The sequence below is a fragment of the Podarcis tiliguerta genome, assembly GCF_965153285.1.
Source record: "Podarcis tiliguerta genome assembly, chromosome: 1".
NCBI lineage: Eukaryota > Metazoa > Chordata > Lepidosauria > Squamata > Lacertidae > Podarcis > Podarcis tiliguerta.
Genome location: NC_139534.1, coordinates 100,143,452 through 100,162,007, shown reverse-complemented (window position 1 = coordinate 100,162,007; position 18,556 = coordinate 100,143,452). Strand labels below are relative to the sequence as shown.

The following is an 18,556-nucleotide window of genomic DNA, read 5'->3' as shown; positions in this document are numbered from 1 at the left end:
AGTTTGTATCCATTGCTCCGTGTCCGCTTCTCTGGAGCAGCAGAAAACAACCTTTCTCCCTCCTCTATGTGACATCCTTTTATATATTTGAACATGGCTATCATATCCCCCCTTAACCTCCTCTTCTCCAGGCTAAACATGCCCAGCTCCCTTAGCCGTTCCTCATAAGGCATTGTTTCCAGGCCTTTGACCATTTTGGTTGCCCTCCTCTGGACACGTTCCAGTTTGTCAGTGTCCTTCTTGAACTGTGGTGCCCAGAACTGGACACAGTACTCCAGGTGAGGTCTGACCAGAGCAGAATACAGTGGCACTATAACTTCCCTTGATCTAGATGCTATACTCCTATTGATGCAGCCCAGAATTGCATTGGCTTTTTTAGCTGCCGCGTCACACTGTTGGCTCATGTCAAGTTTGTGGTCAACCAAGACTCCTAGATCCTTTTCACATGTACTGCTCTCAAGCCAGGTGTCACCCATCTTGTATTTGTGCCTCTCATTTTTTTTGCCCAAGTGCAATACTTTACATTTCTCCCTGTTAAAATTCATCTTGTTTGTTTTGGCCCAGTTCTCTAATCTGTCAAGGTCGTTTTGAAGTGTGATCCTGTCCTCTGGGGTGTTAGCCACCCCTCCCAGTTTGGTGTCATCTGCAAATTTGATCAGGATGCCCTTGAGTCCATCATCCAAGTCGTTGATAAAGATGTTGAATAAGACCGGGCCCAAGACAGAACCCTGTGGCACCCCACTAGTCACTCTTCTCCAGGATGAAGAGGAACCATTGATGAGCACCCTTTGGGTCCGGTCAGTCAGCCAGTTACAAATCCACTGAGTGGTAGCATAGTCAAGACCGCATTTTACCAGCTTCTTTACAAGAATATCATGGGGCACCTTGTCGAATGCCTTGTGGAAATCAAGGTAGGCTACATCCACTGCGTTCCCTTCATCTACCAGGCTTGTAATTCTGTCAAAAAATGAGATCAGGTTAGTTTGACATGACTTATTTTTCAGAAATCCATGCTGACTATTGGTGATCACAGCATTCCTTTCTAGGTGCTCACAGATTGTTTGCTTGATGATCTGCTCCAGAATCTTCCCTGGTATTGATGTCAGACTGACTGGGCGGTAATTATTTGGGTCCTCTCTTTTCCCCTTTTTGAAAATAGGGACAACATTTGCCCTCCTCCAGTCTGCTGGGACTTCGCCTGTTCTCCAGGAATTCTCAAAGATGATTGCCAGTGGTTCTGAGATCACATCTGCCAGTTCTTTTAATACTTTTGGATGCAGTTCATCTGGCCCTGGAGACTTGAATACATCTAAACTAGCCAAGTATTCTTGTACTATCTCCCTAGTTATTCTGGGCTGTGTTTTCTCTGCTGAATCATTTGCTCCAAATTCTTCAGGTCGGGCATTGTTTTCTTTATCGGAGAAGACTGAGGCAAAGAAGGCATTGAGGAGTTCAGCCCTTTCTGTGTCCCCTGTTTGCATTTCACCATCTTCTCCTCTGAGTGACCCCACTGTTTCTTTGTTCTTCCTTTTGCTACGAACATACCCATAGAAGCCTTTTTTGTTGCTTTTAACCTCTCTAGCAAGCCTGAGTTCATTCTGTGCTTTAGCTTTTCTGACTTTGTGTCTACACGTGCTGGCTATTTGTTTGAATTCCTCTTTGGTGGTTTCCCCCCTTTTCCATTTTTTGTACACATCCTTTTTTAATCTTAACTCAGTTAAAAGTTCTTTAGATAGCCACCCTGGCTTCTTTAGGCACCTTCCATGTTTCCGTCTCATTGGTATTGCCTGAAGTTGTGCTTTTACTATCTCCCTCTTAACAAACTCCCAGCCATCATGAACTCCCTTTCCTTTTAGTATTACTGTCCATGGGATCTCACCCAGCACTTCCCTAAGTTTTATGAAGTCGGCTTTCTTAAAGTCAAGAAATTGAGTCCTAGTATGCTTGGCTGCTCCTTTCCGTTGTATAGTAAACTTCAGAAGAGCATGATCACTTGCGCCTAATGATCCTTCCACTTCTACCCCATTAACCAGGTCATCGACATTGGTTAGGACCAGATCTAAAATGGCTGTTCCTCTTGTTGCTTCTCCCACTTTCTGGACAATGAAGTTGTCTGCAAGGCCAGTGAGGAATCTGTTTGACCTTATGCTCTTGGCTGAGTTTGACATCCAACAAATATCCGGGTAATTGAAGTCCCCCATTACTACTATCTCCCTTCCTTTTGCATGCTTGGCCATCTGTTCCAGGAAGGCATCATCTATGTCCTCCGTTTGGCTTGGGGATCTATAGTAAACTCCCACAATGAGGTCACTGTTATTCTTCTCTCCCTTAATTTTGACCCAAATGCTCTCACTTTGGCTTTGAGGTTCTAAATCTTGGATCTCTTCACAGTTATACACATCCCTGACATATAACGCCACTCCTCCTCCTTTTTTGTCTGGTCTGTTTCTCTGAAATAGATTGTATCCCTCCATTTTTACATTCCAATCGTGGGACTTATCCCACCAGGTTTCAGTGATGCCTATTATGTCATATTTAGTTTGCTGTACCAAGAGCTCAAGCTCATCTTGTTTATTTCCCATGCTTTGTGCATTAGTGTACAGACATTGAAGTCCATTAGTCATTCCCCCGTGTCTCTTATTTAAGGATTTTTTCCTCCCACCACTAGGTCTGCTTGCTGTTTGCTCCATTTGGTCTATGACATTTGGATGATTATCTTCATCAATTGATAGACTCCTACCTTCAGGAGAACTGTCTCCCTCCCCCACATTAGTCAGTTTAAAGCCCTCCTGATGAGGTTTCTGAGTTTTTTGGCAAAAACATTCCTCCCAACCGTTGTGAGGTTCAGCCCATCGCTTGCCAGAAGTCCATCTTCAAGAAACTGCAGTCCGTGATCTAAGAATCCAAACCGTTCCTGTTTACACCATTTGCGAAGCCAGCTGTTTACTTCCACTATTTCCCCCTCTCTCCCTGGGCCACGTCGTTCCACTGGGAGGACAGATGAGATGACGATTTGTGCATTTAATTGCTTCAATTTCCTGCCCAGAGCCTCGTAGTCTCTTTTGATCTTCTGGAGGCTATTGCTTGCAGTGTCATTGGTTCCCACATGAACCAAGAGGAAGGGGTATTTGTCAGTGGGTTTTATGATTCCTGGCAGTCGTTCAGTTACATCTTGGATCTTAGCCCCGGGGAGACAGCACACTTCCCGAGACATCTTGTCAGGCCCACAGATCACTGCTTCTGTTCCCCTCAGTAGGGAATCCCCTATCACCACTACACGCCTCCTCTTAGGTTTGGTCGGGGTTCTTCCGTGAGTGGTCCGTTCCAAGGTCGCCTGCACATTCTCTGAGGACTGACTTTGCTGTTCATCTTCATATACCTGATCGACTGTAATGAGGGAGAGATCCTCAAATGGAGTCTGCTCTTCGTCTTCCATGCTAGGGGAGAGGACCTGAAAGCGATTGTGTATTTCTAAACAATCAGAGCGAACCCTGGGCCTCCTACTTCTTTGAGTCACGTTTCTCCACATATCGGGCTCCTGTGTTGGTGAACTAGCCTCCTTCCCAGGGGAGTCTCCTGTCTCCTCCTTGGTGGAGACGGTGTGCTCTGCTGCTTCCAAGAAGAGCTCCAGCTCTCTAATTCTTTGGCGTGTAGCTACACGTTCCTCCAGTTGCTGGACTTTGTCTTTTAGGAGGGCAATCAACATGCAATTGCTGCATGTAAAGCTGCCTGCAACCTTTGGCAAGATGGCAAGCATTGCGCAGGAACTGCAGGCGACTGCAGCTGTTCCCTCCCCCTCCATCTTGAGAACGTGTCGTTGGGGGTGGCTACAGCAGTCCTGCATCATAAAAAGTGTGAAGACAGGACTAATAACTCCCCCCCAAAAAACCTAGGTCTCCCCCAACAAACGTTTGAGACTAGCTCCCCTAAATCTAAAAGATGGATCAAACTGTCCTGCAACGTCTGATAAGCTCCTCCCACAGCTAATCACCTGCCTCAACAGAAACCCTGCCCCCTCTGACCTTTGTACAGGGAGAGCAGCTAATCAGCCACAAAGAATCACACACACAAGAAAACCCTTTTGGCTCCTTCTTCAGCCGCTGGCCTGCAAGGTCTGATAAGCTCCTCCCACAGCTAATCACCTCCCTCAACAGAAACCCTGCCCCCTCTGACCTTTGCACAGGGAGAGCAGCTAATCAGCCACAAAGAATCACACACACAAGAAAACCCTTTTGGCTCCTTCTTCAGCCGCTGGCCTCCAAGGTCTGATAAGCTCCTCCCACAGCTAATCACCTGCCTCAACAGAAACCCTGCCCCCTCTGACCTTTGCACAGGGAGAGCAGCTAATCAGCCACAAAGAATCACACACACAAGAAAACCCTTTTGGCTCCTTCTTCAGCCGCTGGCCTCCAAGGTCTGATAAGCTCCTCCCACAGCTAATCACCTGCCTCAACAGAAACCCTGCCCCCTCTGACCTTTGCACAGGGAGAGCAGCTAATCAGCCACAAAGAATCACACACACAAGAAAACCCTTTTGGCTCCTTCTTCAGCCGCTGGCCTGCAAGGTCAGATTTTGGATCAGATGCCACTGGAATTCCTAAGACGTTGGATAGCATTAAATGTCTTATTGTGTCTTTGAAAGACTTGTGCCAGTTTGGACCTTGTAGCTGCATAGCATTGGGGAATAGCAGGAATCACACAGCTCACAAATCCGTTTGCTTTGCCATACTACCCCTGAAATATAACTTCAGCAATATAGGCATCATTTTTATGTAGAGCAATTTGCAAAATTCCATGAGAAAGGTCTATCTTGTGTGTTTACCTGGAATTAAGCTTATGCATTTCAATAATACTTCCTAAGTGAGCTTAGAAAGATCACAACCTAAGTGTAAATTATAGATAACTTAAATTGTACACTAGAGGAGTTTATTTCTATGTTTAGAAAGCATCTAGCATAACAGTATAAATAATAAATAGGACCTTTCTCTTGAATTACATCAGATAATCAGATCTCACTGGACTGCCCAGTTGCATTCATGTTTAGCTCTCAGCTGAGCTGTAGAAATTCCTCTCTACCTCCACTAATTCATTCTGTTAGAAAATAAAGAAGAAATCCTTGTGTCCTATGGAGAATCCTCTTTTATTTTTTCTGTTCCCTCTGTCCCATCCAAGATACATATATTTGTACCCCAAAACCAGTATTCCTGAGGAAATCTACTTCCAGATAGAAATACAGTAAATTGACCTCTGTATCTTGATGGGGGGGCGGGACTTACCAGATTTTGCATTTTGTAGCCTCCTTTATAAATTCCAATTAAAACTGAAAGCAGAAATAAATTGTGGTTCGTCATATAACTGATTCATGCTCAGAAGATAGAGTCATTTACAGTACTGTTGTATTCCTAGCTCAAGTACTAGCTCTGGGTGTAATTTGAACCTGGGTGAATATATTTTTCAAGCATAGCCCTTTCTTTAGTCCATCTCTGTGTGTGTGTGTGTGTGTGTGTGTGTGTTTGTTTGTTTGTTTCACAGTCCTTGGAGTCTCCAGATCAAGGGGATGTGTGTTAAAAGATGTGATCAACCATCTTTAACCTGGATGGTTCTGGTGTTGTTGACATGAGTAATTCTGCAGTTAAAAATAGGGTGCAAACTTAATTTATAGCAGTAGGATGTTGGTGTATATTGATCTACATTTTGTTCATGTAGAATTGGTGTTTATTGTAACATGTAGCTATTCCATTTTGATGTGTGCAGCAAATGTTACAGTAAATATGAGCACATGATCTGGTCTGTCTAACTGCTCCTTCCTAGCTACCTTTTCCATGTAATTTTGCAATACAGTGGTACCTCAGGTTAAGTACAGTGGTACCTCAGGTTACATACGCTTCAGGTTACATATGCTTCAGGTTACAGACTCCACTAACCCAGAAATATTACCTTGGGTTAAGTACTTTACTTCAGGATGAGAATTCGTTCCGGAGGTCCGTACATAACCTGAAACTGTTCTTAACCTGAAGCACCACTTTAGCTAATGGGGCCTCCTGCTGCCGCCGCACCGCCGGAGCACGATTTCATCTGTTCTCATCCTGAAGCAAAGTTCTTAACCTGAAGCACTATGTCTGGGTTAGCGGAGTCTGTAACCTGAAGCGTATGTAACCTGAAATGTATGTAACCTGAGGTACCACTGTATTGCTAATTGTGTGCTTGCTCAATAGTGTGGGTCAGGGCCTATTAGCAAATGCAACTTGCTGCTTGAAATCTCTGTGAGTTGTGATACCACTGCTTATCTGTTTTTCTTCAAACTCCCAAATAATTATTTCTTCTCATAAAGTAGTAAGGTGTATTGTCACAGTATTTCTTCCTATATAGGCATTTTTGATTGGCTACTGTGAGAAAAGGATGCTGAACTAGATGGGCTATTGGCCTGATCCAACAGACTCTTCTTCTGATGCATATGATGTGAACAATGCTGAAAATTAATTTATGGCACCCTGGTCTTCTAAATGAGCATTATTGAGAAGAAGCAAAATACCTTATGCATCCTTTCTAGATGTTTGGCAGCTATAAAATTGTACCTATGATGCTGGTGACTGTTCCACAGGTTCTGTTTCAGTTGAAATGTGTCACCCTGGGCTCCTTTGGGAGAAAGGATGGGGTGTAAATTGAATAAATAACAGCAATATGTTGCAAATGTTCTAGCAAAAGTGATCACTGTACCTCATTCTGACTTTTTTTTTGTTTTGCTGGAGGAGAAGCTCTTAAGATTGAGCATTAAAATTTAAGCTTTCTGTGATTTAATATATTTGTGTTTGTGCAGGTATTCCATTTCATTCATCCTGTGAATACTAATATCCCTTAGCTACAGTCTTGTGTCTTCATGAGTGGCTTTCAGATAGTGAAAAAGAAACGCTTTAAGGCATGGAGTTGGCTCACAGCTTTTTGCTTAATAAAGAGGCCTATAACCAACTGGGCGAATTTCAGAAAGCAGAGTTTGTTTTCGAGTGGCTGAGGTTTTTGGAAAAACTTTTGCCAGTAACCAGCCGGGTGAGTATTGTACAACTGGAATAAAATAACATTTTGAGAAAATTGTCTTTTTTACATACTTTTGTCCCCTAAGTGGACCACAATCCTAACCAGTGTGTGCTAGGGAGAAGTCGTTGTTTAGCCAAAGATAGGGGACTGTTAAGGGTTGGCTAGATGGCAGGAGCAGTGTGGTGTGTGTGCATCTGATTTTGAGACAGACTTAGACTTGAATGGGTCTGAGCCTAGTTCAGAAAGGGGCGAGGCTTTTCAAGCAGAGGATGTTCACATTCAGACCCCACCACAATTTGAACTTAGCCTTGTCTCTAACTGTAAAACTAAACTTGTGTATTTTATCTTATATTTTATTCTGTGAACTGCCCAGAGATCTAGTGATGAAGGGCGGTATATGAATTTAAATAAATAAATGCACTGCTTACTCTTTTTTTGTTTTCAGGCTGATATAAAGGAAAAACAGAGCAAGCTTGTTGAACAGCTGATATCTTTATTAACCAGTTCCCCAGGACCTCCTGCCAGACAGCTTATTGCCAAGAATCTTGCTATAATATATAGCACTGGGGACACGTTTTCTGTGCACCAAACAATTGATAAATGCAATGAACTTATTCGCAGTAAAGATGATTCACCAAGTTATCTGCCTACAAAACTGTAAGTCTGGAAAGGTCCTGTGAAGTCTTATTAGAATATTCCTCCTTCATTTTAAAACAGCAAAGTGACGAGCTCTGTAACTGATAGTAGGAGTGACTTCCGGGTTCTGTCGACCCAGGCAAGAGAGTCATAGTGGGCTCCACTTGCTATACTGTACTATGCACAGGCCTTTCCTCCCCTTTCCTCCTGTCCTTTTCTCTGATTACATCCCTTTGCAGGAATGAGACTAGAATTGTGTGATGGAGTAGAATGGTCCAAACAGATCCCATATTCCTTGGTGCAGCTAGAGAGTTTGAGCTGATATGGTAGCAGAGACTGCCATGAAAAATGTTATCATTGCTAGGTCTATGGAGATGAATTCACAAGATATGGATGTCCCAGAAGGCTTTGGAAGGGGGAGTAGAACACAGACATGGTATTGGAATCACAAGAGAGCAGGAGGAAGTCCTTCTGAGAAAAATCCCTTCAGGCTCAGATGAGGACCAGAAAGCTCAATCCCAATGAGATAGGAAAGGCATGCTGGGATCCTTCTGGCCTCGTAGCTTTGCTCATTGGCAGGTCCACATGGGCTAGTCCGTCACACCCATTTATGTTGGCTTGTTGCTTGTTATGGCCATCACCATTGCTTGCATTTGCTGGACACACTCTAATGGGTGGCAAGGCTAATCAGGAGGGTAGAACAGTAAGCAACAGTGGCTGTTGCTCCCCCTCACTACAGCTGGGCTTCAGCTATGTGCCCTGACAGATATCCAGCTGTGCTAACTGATGTTGACAGGGATGGACAAGAGCCTACTTTTTCAGACATGCCTGATATCAAAGTTTATGCCAGTGTCACTTTGCTGGTTTTTTGGGGGGCGGGTGGGTTTAGGTATCACAGACCTCCTGCTGTTGTTTTGTGACAGTGTAGATGAACACGGCTGCCCTGGTCATCTGGCTTATTTCTTTATTCAGATAGATCTATTTATTCAGATAGATCCATTAAGTTGTGAACTGCCTTGAAAGAGGATCATCCAATTTTTTTTCTTTTCTGTACGATTGTGAAATCAGTTTAGCTTTTTTTGTTTTAAGTGTTGATCATGCAATTTAGCAATACAGTAGTTTACTTCCTAAGTAATTTAATACTAAATTGCTTTTTGTAATTGTAAGCTTCAGTGGTGCACGATAAAATGCTGGCATCGTATAACTTACTAAGAACATTTTGTTAAACATATGTTGATTGACTGCCATTCCTCCCCCCATTTCCAATTCTCTGTTGTTGTTTTTAAGTGCTGCAGTGGTTTGTTTGGGCTATTTGTACAAAAAACTGGGAAGAATTTTGGGCAACAGCTTTGTGGATACTGTCGGGAATATCCTTAAAGCAATGAAGAATGCAGAGGTAAGGAAGCATGAAACAAGTTGGGTGGGTTGACAGTTGGAAAAAATGCCCAAAGAAGACTTATTTCTAGAACATTATATTTATTAGGAGAAAATGTTTCCCAGTAGGAGAGTACTGTTTGAATATGAGGCTTGACAATTACCTTTGGGTGCATATTTTTAGAATCATCTTTCTATTGCTGCCCAGGGCTCCTTTGGGAGGAAGAGAAGAATATAAATTGAATGGATGAATGAATTTTAAATAAACATAAATGATTGTATAAGATGAAATAATATTATTAATTCATTAACATACTTGCAAAGCTACTTTAGTCTTGAATCAAACTTCATAAATAAATTTGTTTTGCTTTAGAAGAGTATTCCTCCTACAGGTTTTGAGATCTCGAATAGTGCAGAGACTAGAATGCTGCGGTTTGTGTGAGATAATTAATCTTCCAGTTTCCACTCCTGCCATGGAGTTCACTAAGGGGGCCTTCGGCAAGATCTCTCAATCTAGCTTACCTCACATGATTTCAGTAATGCTAAAAACATTAAACTTGCTCAAGGAAGAATGGGATGAAAATGTAACTAATGAGTAGATAAAATAATGTCCTTTAGTTGAAAACCACATGACCTTTTTCTCTTGTCTTGTTAGTCTCAAGGGCGGTATGAGATCATGCTAAGTTTGCAAAATATATTGAAAGGTCTGGGAGTTGCTGCTATTCCATGTCACAGAGATATTTACAAAGCTGCCCGTTCATGCTTAACTGATAGATCAATGGCAGTTCGTTGTGCTGCTGCAAAGGTAAAGTGCCCTATTAATTGTTTTTAGTAATTAATCTTCCTGTATACAGTTGCATATGTTAAATGGAGGATAAAAGAAAATCAATTGTCTCCCTCTCTCTCACGGCACAGAAAAGATTTTTGTTACATTTTGCAATTCAATTGGTAAAAAATACATCCATGTAATATTTTTGCTAGGAAGCTTTTTCCACCATGAACATAAATGTATTTTGGGTCAGTTTTCTGTGCAACCTGTATTGTAGAATTTGTACATCTTATCCAGCTGTACTTTTTATCATGATTATGATTGAATTTATATACCGCCCTATACCCGGACATCTTAGGGTGGTTCATAGAACAAAATCAAAATATAAAACCACAAAATATATAATCAAAATAAAAACAACAAACCAATACCCCCCAAAAAAATATTTTAAAAGGGCATAGGATTTTGCAGTCTTGACTGCCATTGTATAAATAAAGCCCCACAAATTAGAGTAAAAAGCACATGTTTTAGTAATCGGGTCAAGTTTTATTATTTTATCCTTCTTTTTCCTTTACATTTATATCTCACCTTTTCCTCAAGGAGCTTAAGTTTTCTTCCTGTGGTCAGTCTACAGTCAATTTATAAGGAAAGTATAAATTCACATGAACAGATTTTTTTTAAAAAACACCGTTTGAATTTGTGTGGTTTGAAGTTACTATTCATTCCCATATATTACAAACTTATATTAGCACTCTGGCCCAGAAGGTGTTGAATATCTTGTCGCCAAAGTGGATCACCCTGCCAAGTTTAGAATACTTTAAAATAATGTACACCAGTGAGGTTGAGAGCCAGTGTGGTGTAGTGGTTAAGAGCGGTAGTCTTGCAATCTGGGGAACCGGGTTTGCGTCTCCGCTCCTCCACATGCAGCTGCTGGGTGACCTTGGGCCAGTCACAATTCTCTGAAGTCTCTCAGCCCCACTCACCTCACAGAGTGTTTGTTGTGGGGGAGGAAGGGAAAGGAGATTGTTAGCCGCTTTGAGACTCCTTAGGGTAGTGATAAAGCGGGATATCAAATCCAAATCCAAACTATTTTCATTTTAAACAAAAATTTTTTATTTATATACTGTATTTTTCTGTCTATAAGATGCCCCCATGTATAAGACGCCCCATATTTTGGGGGACTCTGATTTTAAAAAATGGAGGGAGATGTATCCGTGTATAAGACGTCCCCAACTTTTTGACATTATTTTTTAGGGAAAAAACCTAGTCTTATACACGGAAAAATACGGTAATTGATTTTACAACATACAAGAATTCAAAAAACCCCAAAAATAAATTGATCTGTTTGCCTCATACCTGTCAATGGTTGTGTAGCCACATTCTGCACTAATCGAAGCTTCTGAACCATTTTCAAAGTCAGCTCCGTATAAAGCACATTTCAGTAGTGCAATCTTGAGATCAGCAGAACATGATTACTTTAGCCAGGTTATCCTTGCTTAGATAAGGGTGTTAGTTGGACCACCAGCTTAAGCTGGCAGAAGACACTCCACAGCTCATTGCATTGTACTTGTGCAAAAAAGACTGAACCTATTCCTTTTCTTGTTTCCCTGTTTTTGTTTTTGTTTTGTATAGTGTCTTCTTGAACTGCAGAGCGAAGCAAGTTTTATGTGGAGTACAGACCTGGATAGTGTTGTAACTTTGTGTTTTAAGTCATTTGAAGGGTCGAATTATGGTGTACGGATTGCTGTTTCTAAGCTTTTAGGCAGTGTGTTAGTGAGTGCTGTAACATCTAAACAAGGCGGCACAGGTAAATTTATTAGGCTTTCTTTCTTCCTATGTTGATGTGCGAAAATAAGAATAATAATACTAATAATAATAAAAAGAAGAAGAAGAAGAAGAATATAATATATTATTTATACCCCACCCATTTGGCTGGGTTTCCCCAGCCACTCTGGGCGGTTTCCAACAGAAGATTAAAAATACATTAAAACATCAGTCACTAAAAACTTCCCTAAACAGGGCTGTAATGTAGAAATTATTGGCAAACTGCAGTAAATAGTGAGCAGCCTTCAAAATAGATGTGGTTTTAACAAATGGCAATATATTGTATATGATCCCCCTGCCATGTGAAGGTTTTGGTCACTTGCTGGAGTTAAAATGCAATCAGAACATATACGGTTGGGATTTAACAATGGCTTCATTTGAAAGAGACATTCACACAGCTTCACACAAACATAGAAAGAAGAAACAAAACATATGTTTCTTGCATTCTCAGGGTAGTAGAAATTAAAAGTAGCAATGGTGTTCTGTCAGCCCATACTCTCAAACTCATTCCGATAGGAGCAGGGTTTCAGTCCTAAAGACCTGTCTGTCTGTCTGTCTGTCTGTCTCTCTCTCTCTCTCTCTCACACACACACACCCACACACACACACACACCCACACACACACACCCTGAGCACACTTCTCTAGTTTTTAAAACCTTGGCATCCGTACAAGGTGGTGTACCTCAAGTGCAGTACCCCACTGGCTCACTGTCTGAGCTTTCTCCCATGTGACTTTGCCCTACTGCCTAGAAATCAGATGTGTGCTGAGTGTTTCAGCAAGATTGGTGCTTGTACTTTTCCATTCTTATACAAACCCACCCGTAAACCTGACCACATCTATACTTCCAGTTGACAACTGGAAACTGACTCCAGATGGCTAGCTTATTCTAAGAGATGCTTCTAAGGCCTAAATGAGAGAAATATACATATGATGCATTTAGCTGTAGCTAAAGAGGTCAATTATAGATGTAAATAAATCTATAACAGTTTATCCGTGGCATGATCTATCGTGTTGCAAAACGGGCATCACTGTGGATAAAGACCCAAGGCAGACAAGGCAGGGAATAACAGAAGGAAAGAGAGAAAAATGGCTGTTAATATAGGGGAGGACTGACTGTGAAGTCATGTTTCAACTTGAAGAGCCTGTTCCTAATCGAAGCACTCCTTAGTGGACAACTGATCCAACTTGGATTCTTTTAATGTGCTCCATTCTCATTTCAATAACACTTAGAATGATTCGTGATTCGTCCAATGAAGTTTTACTTCTAGGCCTGCTGCTCCCCTTAGATAAATTTGGAAATCAATAGTATTTTTTTCTAAGCCTGAAACTACCAGTAAAATGTGTTTGTTTTCACTCATCTCTTCCATTACGTACTGTAGTAAAAATAAACAACAACCCTGTAGTTTACCTAGATCAGGAATTATACTGTTTATAAGCCTTGCTAAGCCATCTTCCTCATCCAGGAAACCAAACGAAAATGTTCCTGTGAGTGCATGCCCTGACAACTGTGTGTATTCCTCCCAAAGCTTATGTCCGTTGATATTTAGCCATATGTGCCTTCAGCCAGTGTCTCCAGTGAACACTAATACAGTGGTGCCCCGCAAGACGAATGCCTCGCAAGACGGAAAACCCGCTAGACGAAAGGGTTTTCCATTTTGGAGGTGCTTCGCAGGACGAATTTCTCTATGGGCTTCCTTTGCAAGACGAAAATATCTTGCGAGTCTTGAGATTTTTTCCCGCTCCCCACCCCCTTTTTCTAAGCCGCTAAACCGCTAATAGCCTTTTAGCAGCTAATCCGCTAATCCCTTAAGCCTTTAATAGCCGCTAATAGCCGCTAAACCGCTAATAGCGCTAATCCGCTAATGGGCTTGCTTCACAAGACGAAAAAACCGCTAAACGAAGAGACTCACGGAACGGATTCTTTTCGTCTTGCGAGGCACCACTGTAACTTCATCACATTTTGTTTTATATACCTCCTTTATCTTCCAAGGAGCTCAAGGTGGTATACATGGTTTTTCAAGGTGGTTACATAAGGCTCAAACACATATGCCATGATCCTCTGTGCATACTTGAAAGTCCAATGAATTAAGATTTACTTCAGATAAATGTTCATAGGATTAGACTGAACTTCAGACCTTTAACCCAATAACTATGTCGTATGAACGGAATGTTTAAGTTTAGTTATGATACCTGAGACTTTGTTGTAGCACAGTAGAAACTAATAAATAAATGTGGATGCATTTTCCCCCTCATTGAAAAAGCATCTGCCAGACAAAATGTTCGCAGATGCTTTTTCAATGAGGGGGAAAATGCATCCACATTTATTTATTAGTTTCTACTGTGTTACAACAAAGTCTCAAGCCCATGGTTTTTCAAGGTGGTTACATAAGGCTTAAACACATACGCCATGATCCTCTGTGCATACTTGAAAGTCCAATGAATTAAGATTTACTTCAGATAAATGTTCATAGGATTAGACTGAACTTCAGACCTTTAACCCAATAACTATGTCGTATGAACTGAATGTTTTAAGTTTAGTTATGATACCTGAGACTTTGTTGTAACACAGTAGAAACTAATAAATAAATGTGGATGCATTTCCCCCCTCATTGAAAAAGCATCTGCCAGACAAAATGTTCGCAAGATCTCATTTGAAGAAGCCTTGGAACTTCTGGGTACAGGTTTCCTTCGGGGAAGTACAGGATTTCTACGAGCCAGTGGTGATATTCTGAAAGGGACAAGCTCGGTCAGCAGGGATGTTAGAGTTGGAGTCACTCAGGTTTGATTATGTTATATATTGTAAAAGTTACTATTTTATTTTTTTTTCTGTGAAAGTATTGAACGAGTTAATTGATTTTACATGTTAATATTTTACAGGCTTATACAGAAGACTAATTACTTGTCTTCTAATATTTCCCAGTGTTTTACTTGGATGCTAATGGTGCTTATTTCTCTTTTTGAAAGAGAAATTAATTTGCTAATAATGAAATTATTTTAATGTTTATTTATAATTTTCTTTCATAATGTTTGAGTTAGTTCATTGTCTTTTCATTTTTTTTAAAAAAATGTTTCTTAACATTCAAAAACCCTTCTGCCTTCGTTTAAGAGCTATTATATTCTGCAGCTTGCAATGGTGAGGCCTTCTCTGCGATCTGGTTCGCGTGTCACATTAAACCTTAGTTAAAATAAACTGTGGCTTGATGTGAATGAGCAGTGCGCTTGTGCATGCTGCTGAAATCGCAGGAGATTTGCTCCTCCTTCACTTGCTGCTGCTGCACCGCCAGGAAACCAGGCCTGGTCTGACTTGTTGCCTCATCTGAACCTGGGCTGATGATTTGTTTCTCTCTAAAACCTTGGCTTTCACTCGTGATCTGTGTGAGAAACAAACCATGAGCCTGACTGGTTTCCCACAAACATGTAATTGCTCTTAGCTGATGTCTGAAAGAACTTGTTCCTTGATTAAGCATTAATAAAGCAACTAAAATAACACATCTTTCACATTTTTTCGGATCAGTGGCTGTCAAGGACAGAGAGCCATGGCAGAGAGAACTAACTAATCTCAGAGCAGTTTCATATTTAGCAATTTAGTCTCTGAGACTTTTTGTTACAGAGTCAGTAGAGCTGAGGATTTTTGTGACATAAATGCAAATCCGGTATTGGGGAGGGGATTAATTCTTTGCCATCTGTTAATTGATTGCCCTTCATAGGGTGCCAGTATGAAGTGACACCCAAATCCCCTCCCCAGTAGGGCATATGCTTTAAAAAATCTTGCTGTATTATTGAAACACTAATTCATTCCTTCTCTTCTCCCCATACCGTCCAACAAGCAAATGCACCCTGCTGCATGGTTGAGGCCAGCTGTCCCTTCAAAATACCCTAACTAAAATAAAAATAAAGCTACAGTTTCTTCTTTAAACAATTCCATCATACATGGAAGTCCAGAACCTGTAGCAGGCTACTCAGGAAAATTATTTTAGGGCTGTTTCTGCCGCACATTTTTGAAGAAAAATAATTGTGTTTTCATGTCTAAGGCCTGAAGGGATTATGCTTAGAAAATGTATTCAGCTAAACTACTCCAACTACTTTTTATTCTTTTCTCTATGCTCAAATAAAATAATGTTGAAACCTGTTTTTTTTAAAAATTCTAAAGTTAGATTGCCATAAAATAACTCTCTCGTAACTAATTCAATATATTGGTGGGGATACACCTAATGAGTCCTGTCACCAAAAGTCCTGTGTGAGGGCTTCCACTTATGCAATGGGTTTTCTTTCCCCCCATGACCCCGAAATTGTTTTGGGGTGTGGGGTGCAGGAGAACCCTGAAAACAATGCTCAGGAGGAGGAGAGGTGGATAATTCTATCTGGCATTCTGCAATGCTTGTGCTGATAGGACAGTCAGCATTGTGCAACACTGATTTTCTTTCTGGGTGTGTTTCTTCCCAATGTGATTCTCAATGTGGATGTAGTATTTATGAGGTTGAGCTATTAACTGCATTGAGTAGAAGTTGATACCCAGTAAGATAATTTTTTCTTCAGAATAAGGGCTCTCTATATTCTTCCCTTCTGTTCTGATTCATTAAGTTGCAAACAGTTAAAATTCATTTGTAATAGGGAGGAATAGTCCAGTCATGGCAAACATTAAAAAAACAAAACCTGTAGGGTGAGGGTAAAAATGCCCTAATTCCCACAAGTGTGTAGTTTATTGTAACCTAATAATTCTTAAATTTCATTTTGCACTAAATGTGGGTGCTACATGCAGAATATTAAATTGCTGGAAGTTCTTGCATACTGATGCCAAATGCAACAGTTTACATAACAAGTAACAGCTGTTTCTCTTGTTCTCTTGTTCTGCTATTAAATATAAGAGAGGAAGAGGCTGAATGAACTAGCTGCCTTGTCGCTACTGGTTGAATTTAAAGCAGTTTTTGCCCCCAACATAGCATCTAAATTTGACTTAGATGACTAAAAGCCAGTTTGTTTCCACCTTACTTCACATAATGAAGCTGGAAACATGTTGTCTTAAAAAATATTAACAAAATTATTTTGGTGTCCTGTTAATATTATTTAATGGTAGCCTTTATGACTTCTTTAGTACTGCATTATATTTTTGAGAAGATTTTGATGTAAAAACATTGCATTTTAATCAAATCTCTTTCAGGCATATGTGGTATTTATCTCCATGCTGGGAGGGCAGTGGCTTGAAAGGAATTTTTCTGCCTTGCTTTCCCATGTTCTGGACCTCGTTTCCCAGTCTCACCCTAAAGCTATTCAGACTCAGATGGACGCTATCTGTCGCCGCCGCTGTATTTCATTTATCCTCCGAGCTACAGTAGGAGGCCTTCTTGGGGGGAAAGCTCAAATTGCAACTGCCAAGGAGATTTGTCAAGCCATCTGGAAGCTGAAGAAAGTTGTGGGTATGGGACTAACAAGATTATGTGCTCTCCCTTCCCCCTCCTTTTCACTAGTACTTTGTATCATTTCCTAATCTGCTCATGAAGGCTATGCAGTACTGTTTGCATCTCCAGCGATGCCTTATCTGAAAGAAAAATCCACATGGCCCTTTGGGATTCATTTCAGAATAATAATTAAAATACCTGTGAGTTCCTTTAATATTTCTCCATAATTTAAAGGTGAAGGGATCCCTGACCATTAGGTCCAGTCATGACCAACTCTGGGGTTGCGGCGCTCATCTCGCTTTATTGGCCGAGGGAGCCGGCGTACAGCTTCCAGGTCATGTGGCCAGCATGACTAAGCCGCTTCTGGCGAACCAGAGCAGCACATGGAAATGCCATTTACCTTCCTGCCGGAGCGGTACCTATTTATCTACTTGCACTTTGACATGCTTTCGAACTGCTAGGTGGGCAGGAGCTGGGACCGAGCAACGGGAGCTCACCCCGTCGCGGGGATTCAAACCACTGACCTTCTGATCAGCAAGTCCTAGGCTCTGTGGTTTAACCCACAGCGCCACCCGCATCCCATCTCCATAATTTAGGTTAGGGTTATTATGTGGAATGTAAGTCTGATGACTGACTAAGCGCCATGGGAGTCAGAACTGCATGTTGTGTACCAGGGACACGGGTGGCACTGTGGTCTAAACCACGGAGCCTCTTGGGCTTGCCAATTAGAAGGTCAGCGGTTCGAATCCCCGTGACAGCGTGAGCTCCTGTTGCTTTGTCCCAGCTCCTGCCAACCTAGCAGTTTGAAAGCATGCTAGTGCAAGTAGATATAGGTACCACTGTGACGGGAAGGTAAACAGCGTTTCTGTGCGCTCTGGCTTCCATCACAGTCCTCCGTGCGCCAATAGCGGTTTAGTCATGCTGGCCACATGACCCAGAAAGCTGTCTGTGGACAAACACCGGCTCCCTCGGCCTGAAAGCCAGATGAGCGCCGCAACCTCATAATTGCTTTTGACTGGACTTAACTGTCCAGTGGTCCTTTACCTTTACTTTTTACCTTATTGTGTATGACTGACTTCTAGCTGTTGAGGATTTTCCACAGGTGTGGGAATCATGCACATATTCATTGGTTATGAACTTCCCTGTGGCATCAAGCTAGTCTTCATCAAGATAAAATAACCATATGGTCCAGTCGTCTCTCTCAGAATGGGAGGTTTGTGTTTGTACACTGCATCTATGAACGTTGTGTCAGAAATGCTGGAATCTAGATTATGACAATCCAGTGGGCTTGAAGGCACTGACAACCACTTGATAGGTGATGACTTCAAGTCCTGCTTACTTACTGCAGGGATCGTCTACAGTACCAGTTTTACATTCTTCAGGGGCAAATATGAGAAGACAGGGCCTCTGGAAGCGTATGGGCCCCCAGCCACTCATTGCTACTCAGATATATAGGTTTCAAAACGGAGAATATTCAGGCCAGTGCTTGGTTCTGAATCAGGATATGGAGGTGACTTGCTTAAC

At 41.5% G+C, this 18,556-nt stretch overlaps 1 protein-coding gene across 4 annotated transcripts in view; it reads left to right on the top strand.

Annotated features, from left to right (window-relative positions):
* The window catches only part of HEATR5A (HEAT repeat containing 5A), a 65,991-nt gene that overhangs the window by 5,202 nt on the left and 42,233 nt on the right, over positions 1-18,556 (top strand). For 2 of the 4 annotated variants that reach the window (XM_083452282.1, XM_083452283.1), the window contains exons 2-8: positions 6,818-7,044; positions 7,478-7,689; positions 8,956-9,064; positions 9,698-9,847; positions 11,444-11,618; positions 14,255-14,415; positions 16,795-17,050. In XM_083452282.1, the coding sequence (XP_083308408.1) occupies positions 6,919-7,044; positions 7,478-7,689; positions 8,956-9,064; positions 9,698-9,847; positions 11,444-11,618; positions 14,255-14,415; positions 16,795-17,050 (1,189 nt within the window). In that variant the 5' untranslated portion in view covers positions 6,818-6,918. Of the gene's footprint in view, positions 1-6,817; positions 7,045-7,477; positions 7,690-7,757; positions 8,064-8,099; positions 8,244-8,955; positions 9,065-9,697; positions 9,848-11,443; positions 11,619-14,254; positions 14,416-16,794; positions 17,051-18,556 lie in introns of those variants that run through there. The other 2 variants (XM_083452285.1, XM_083452284.1) reach the window with 2 other exon arrangements.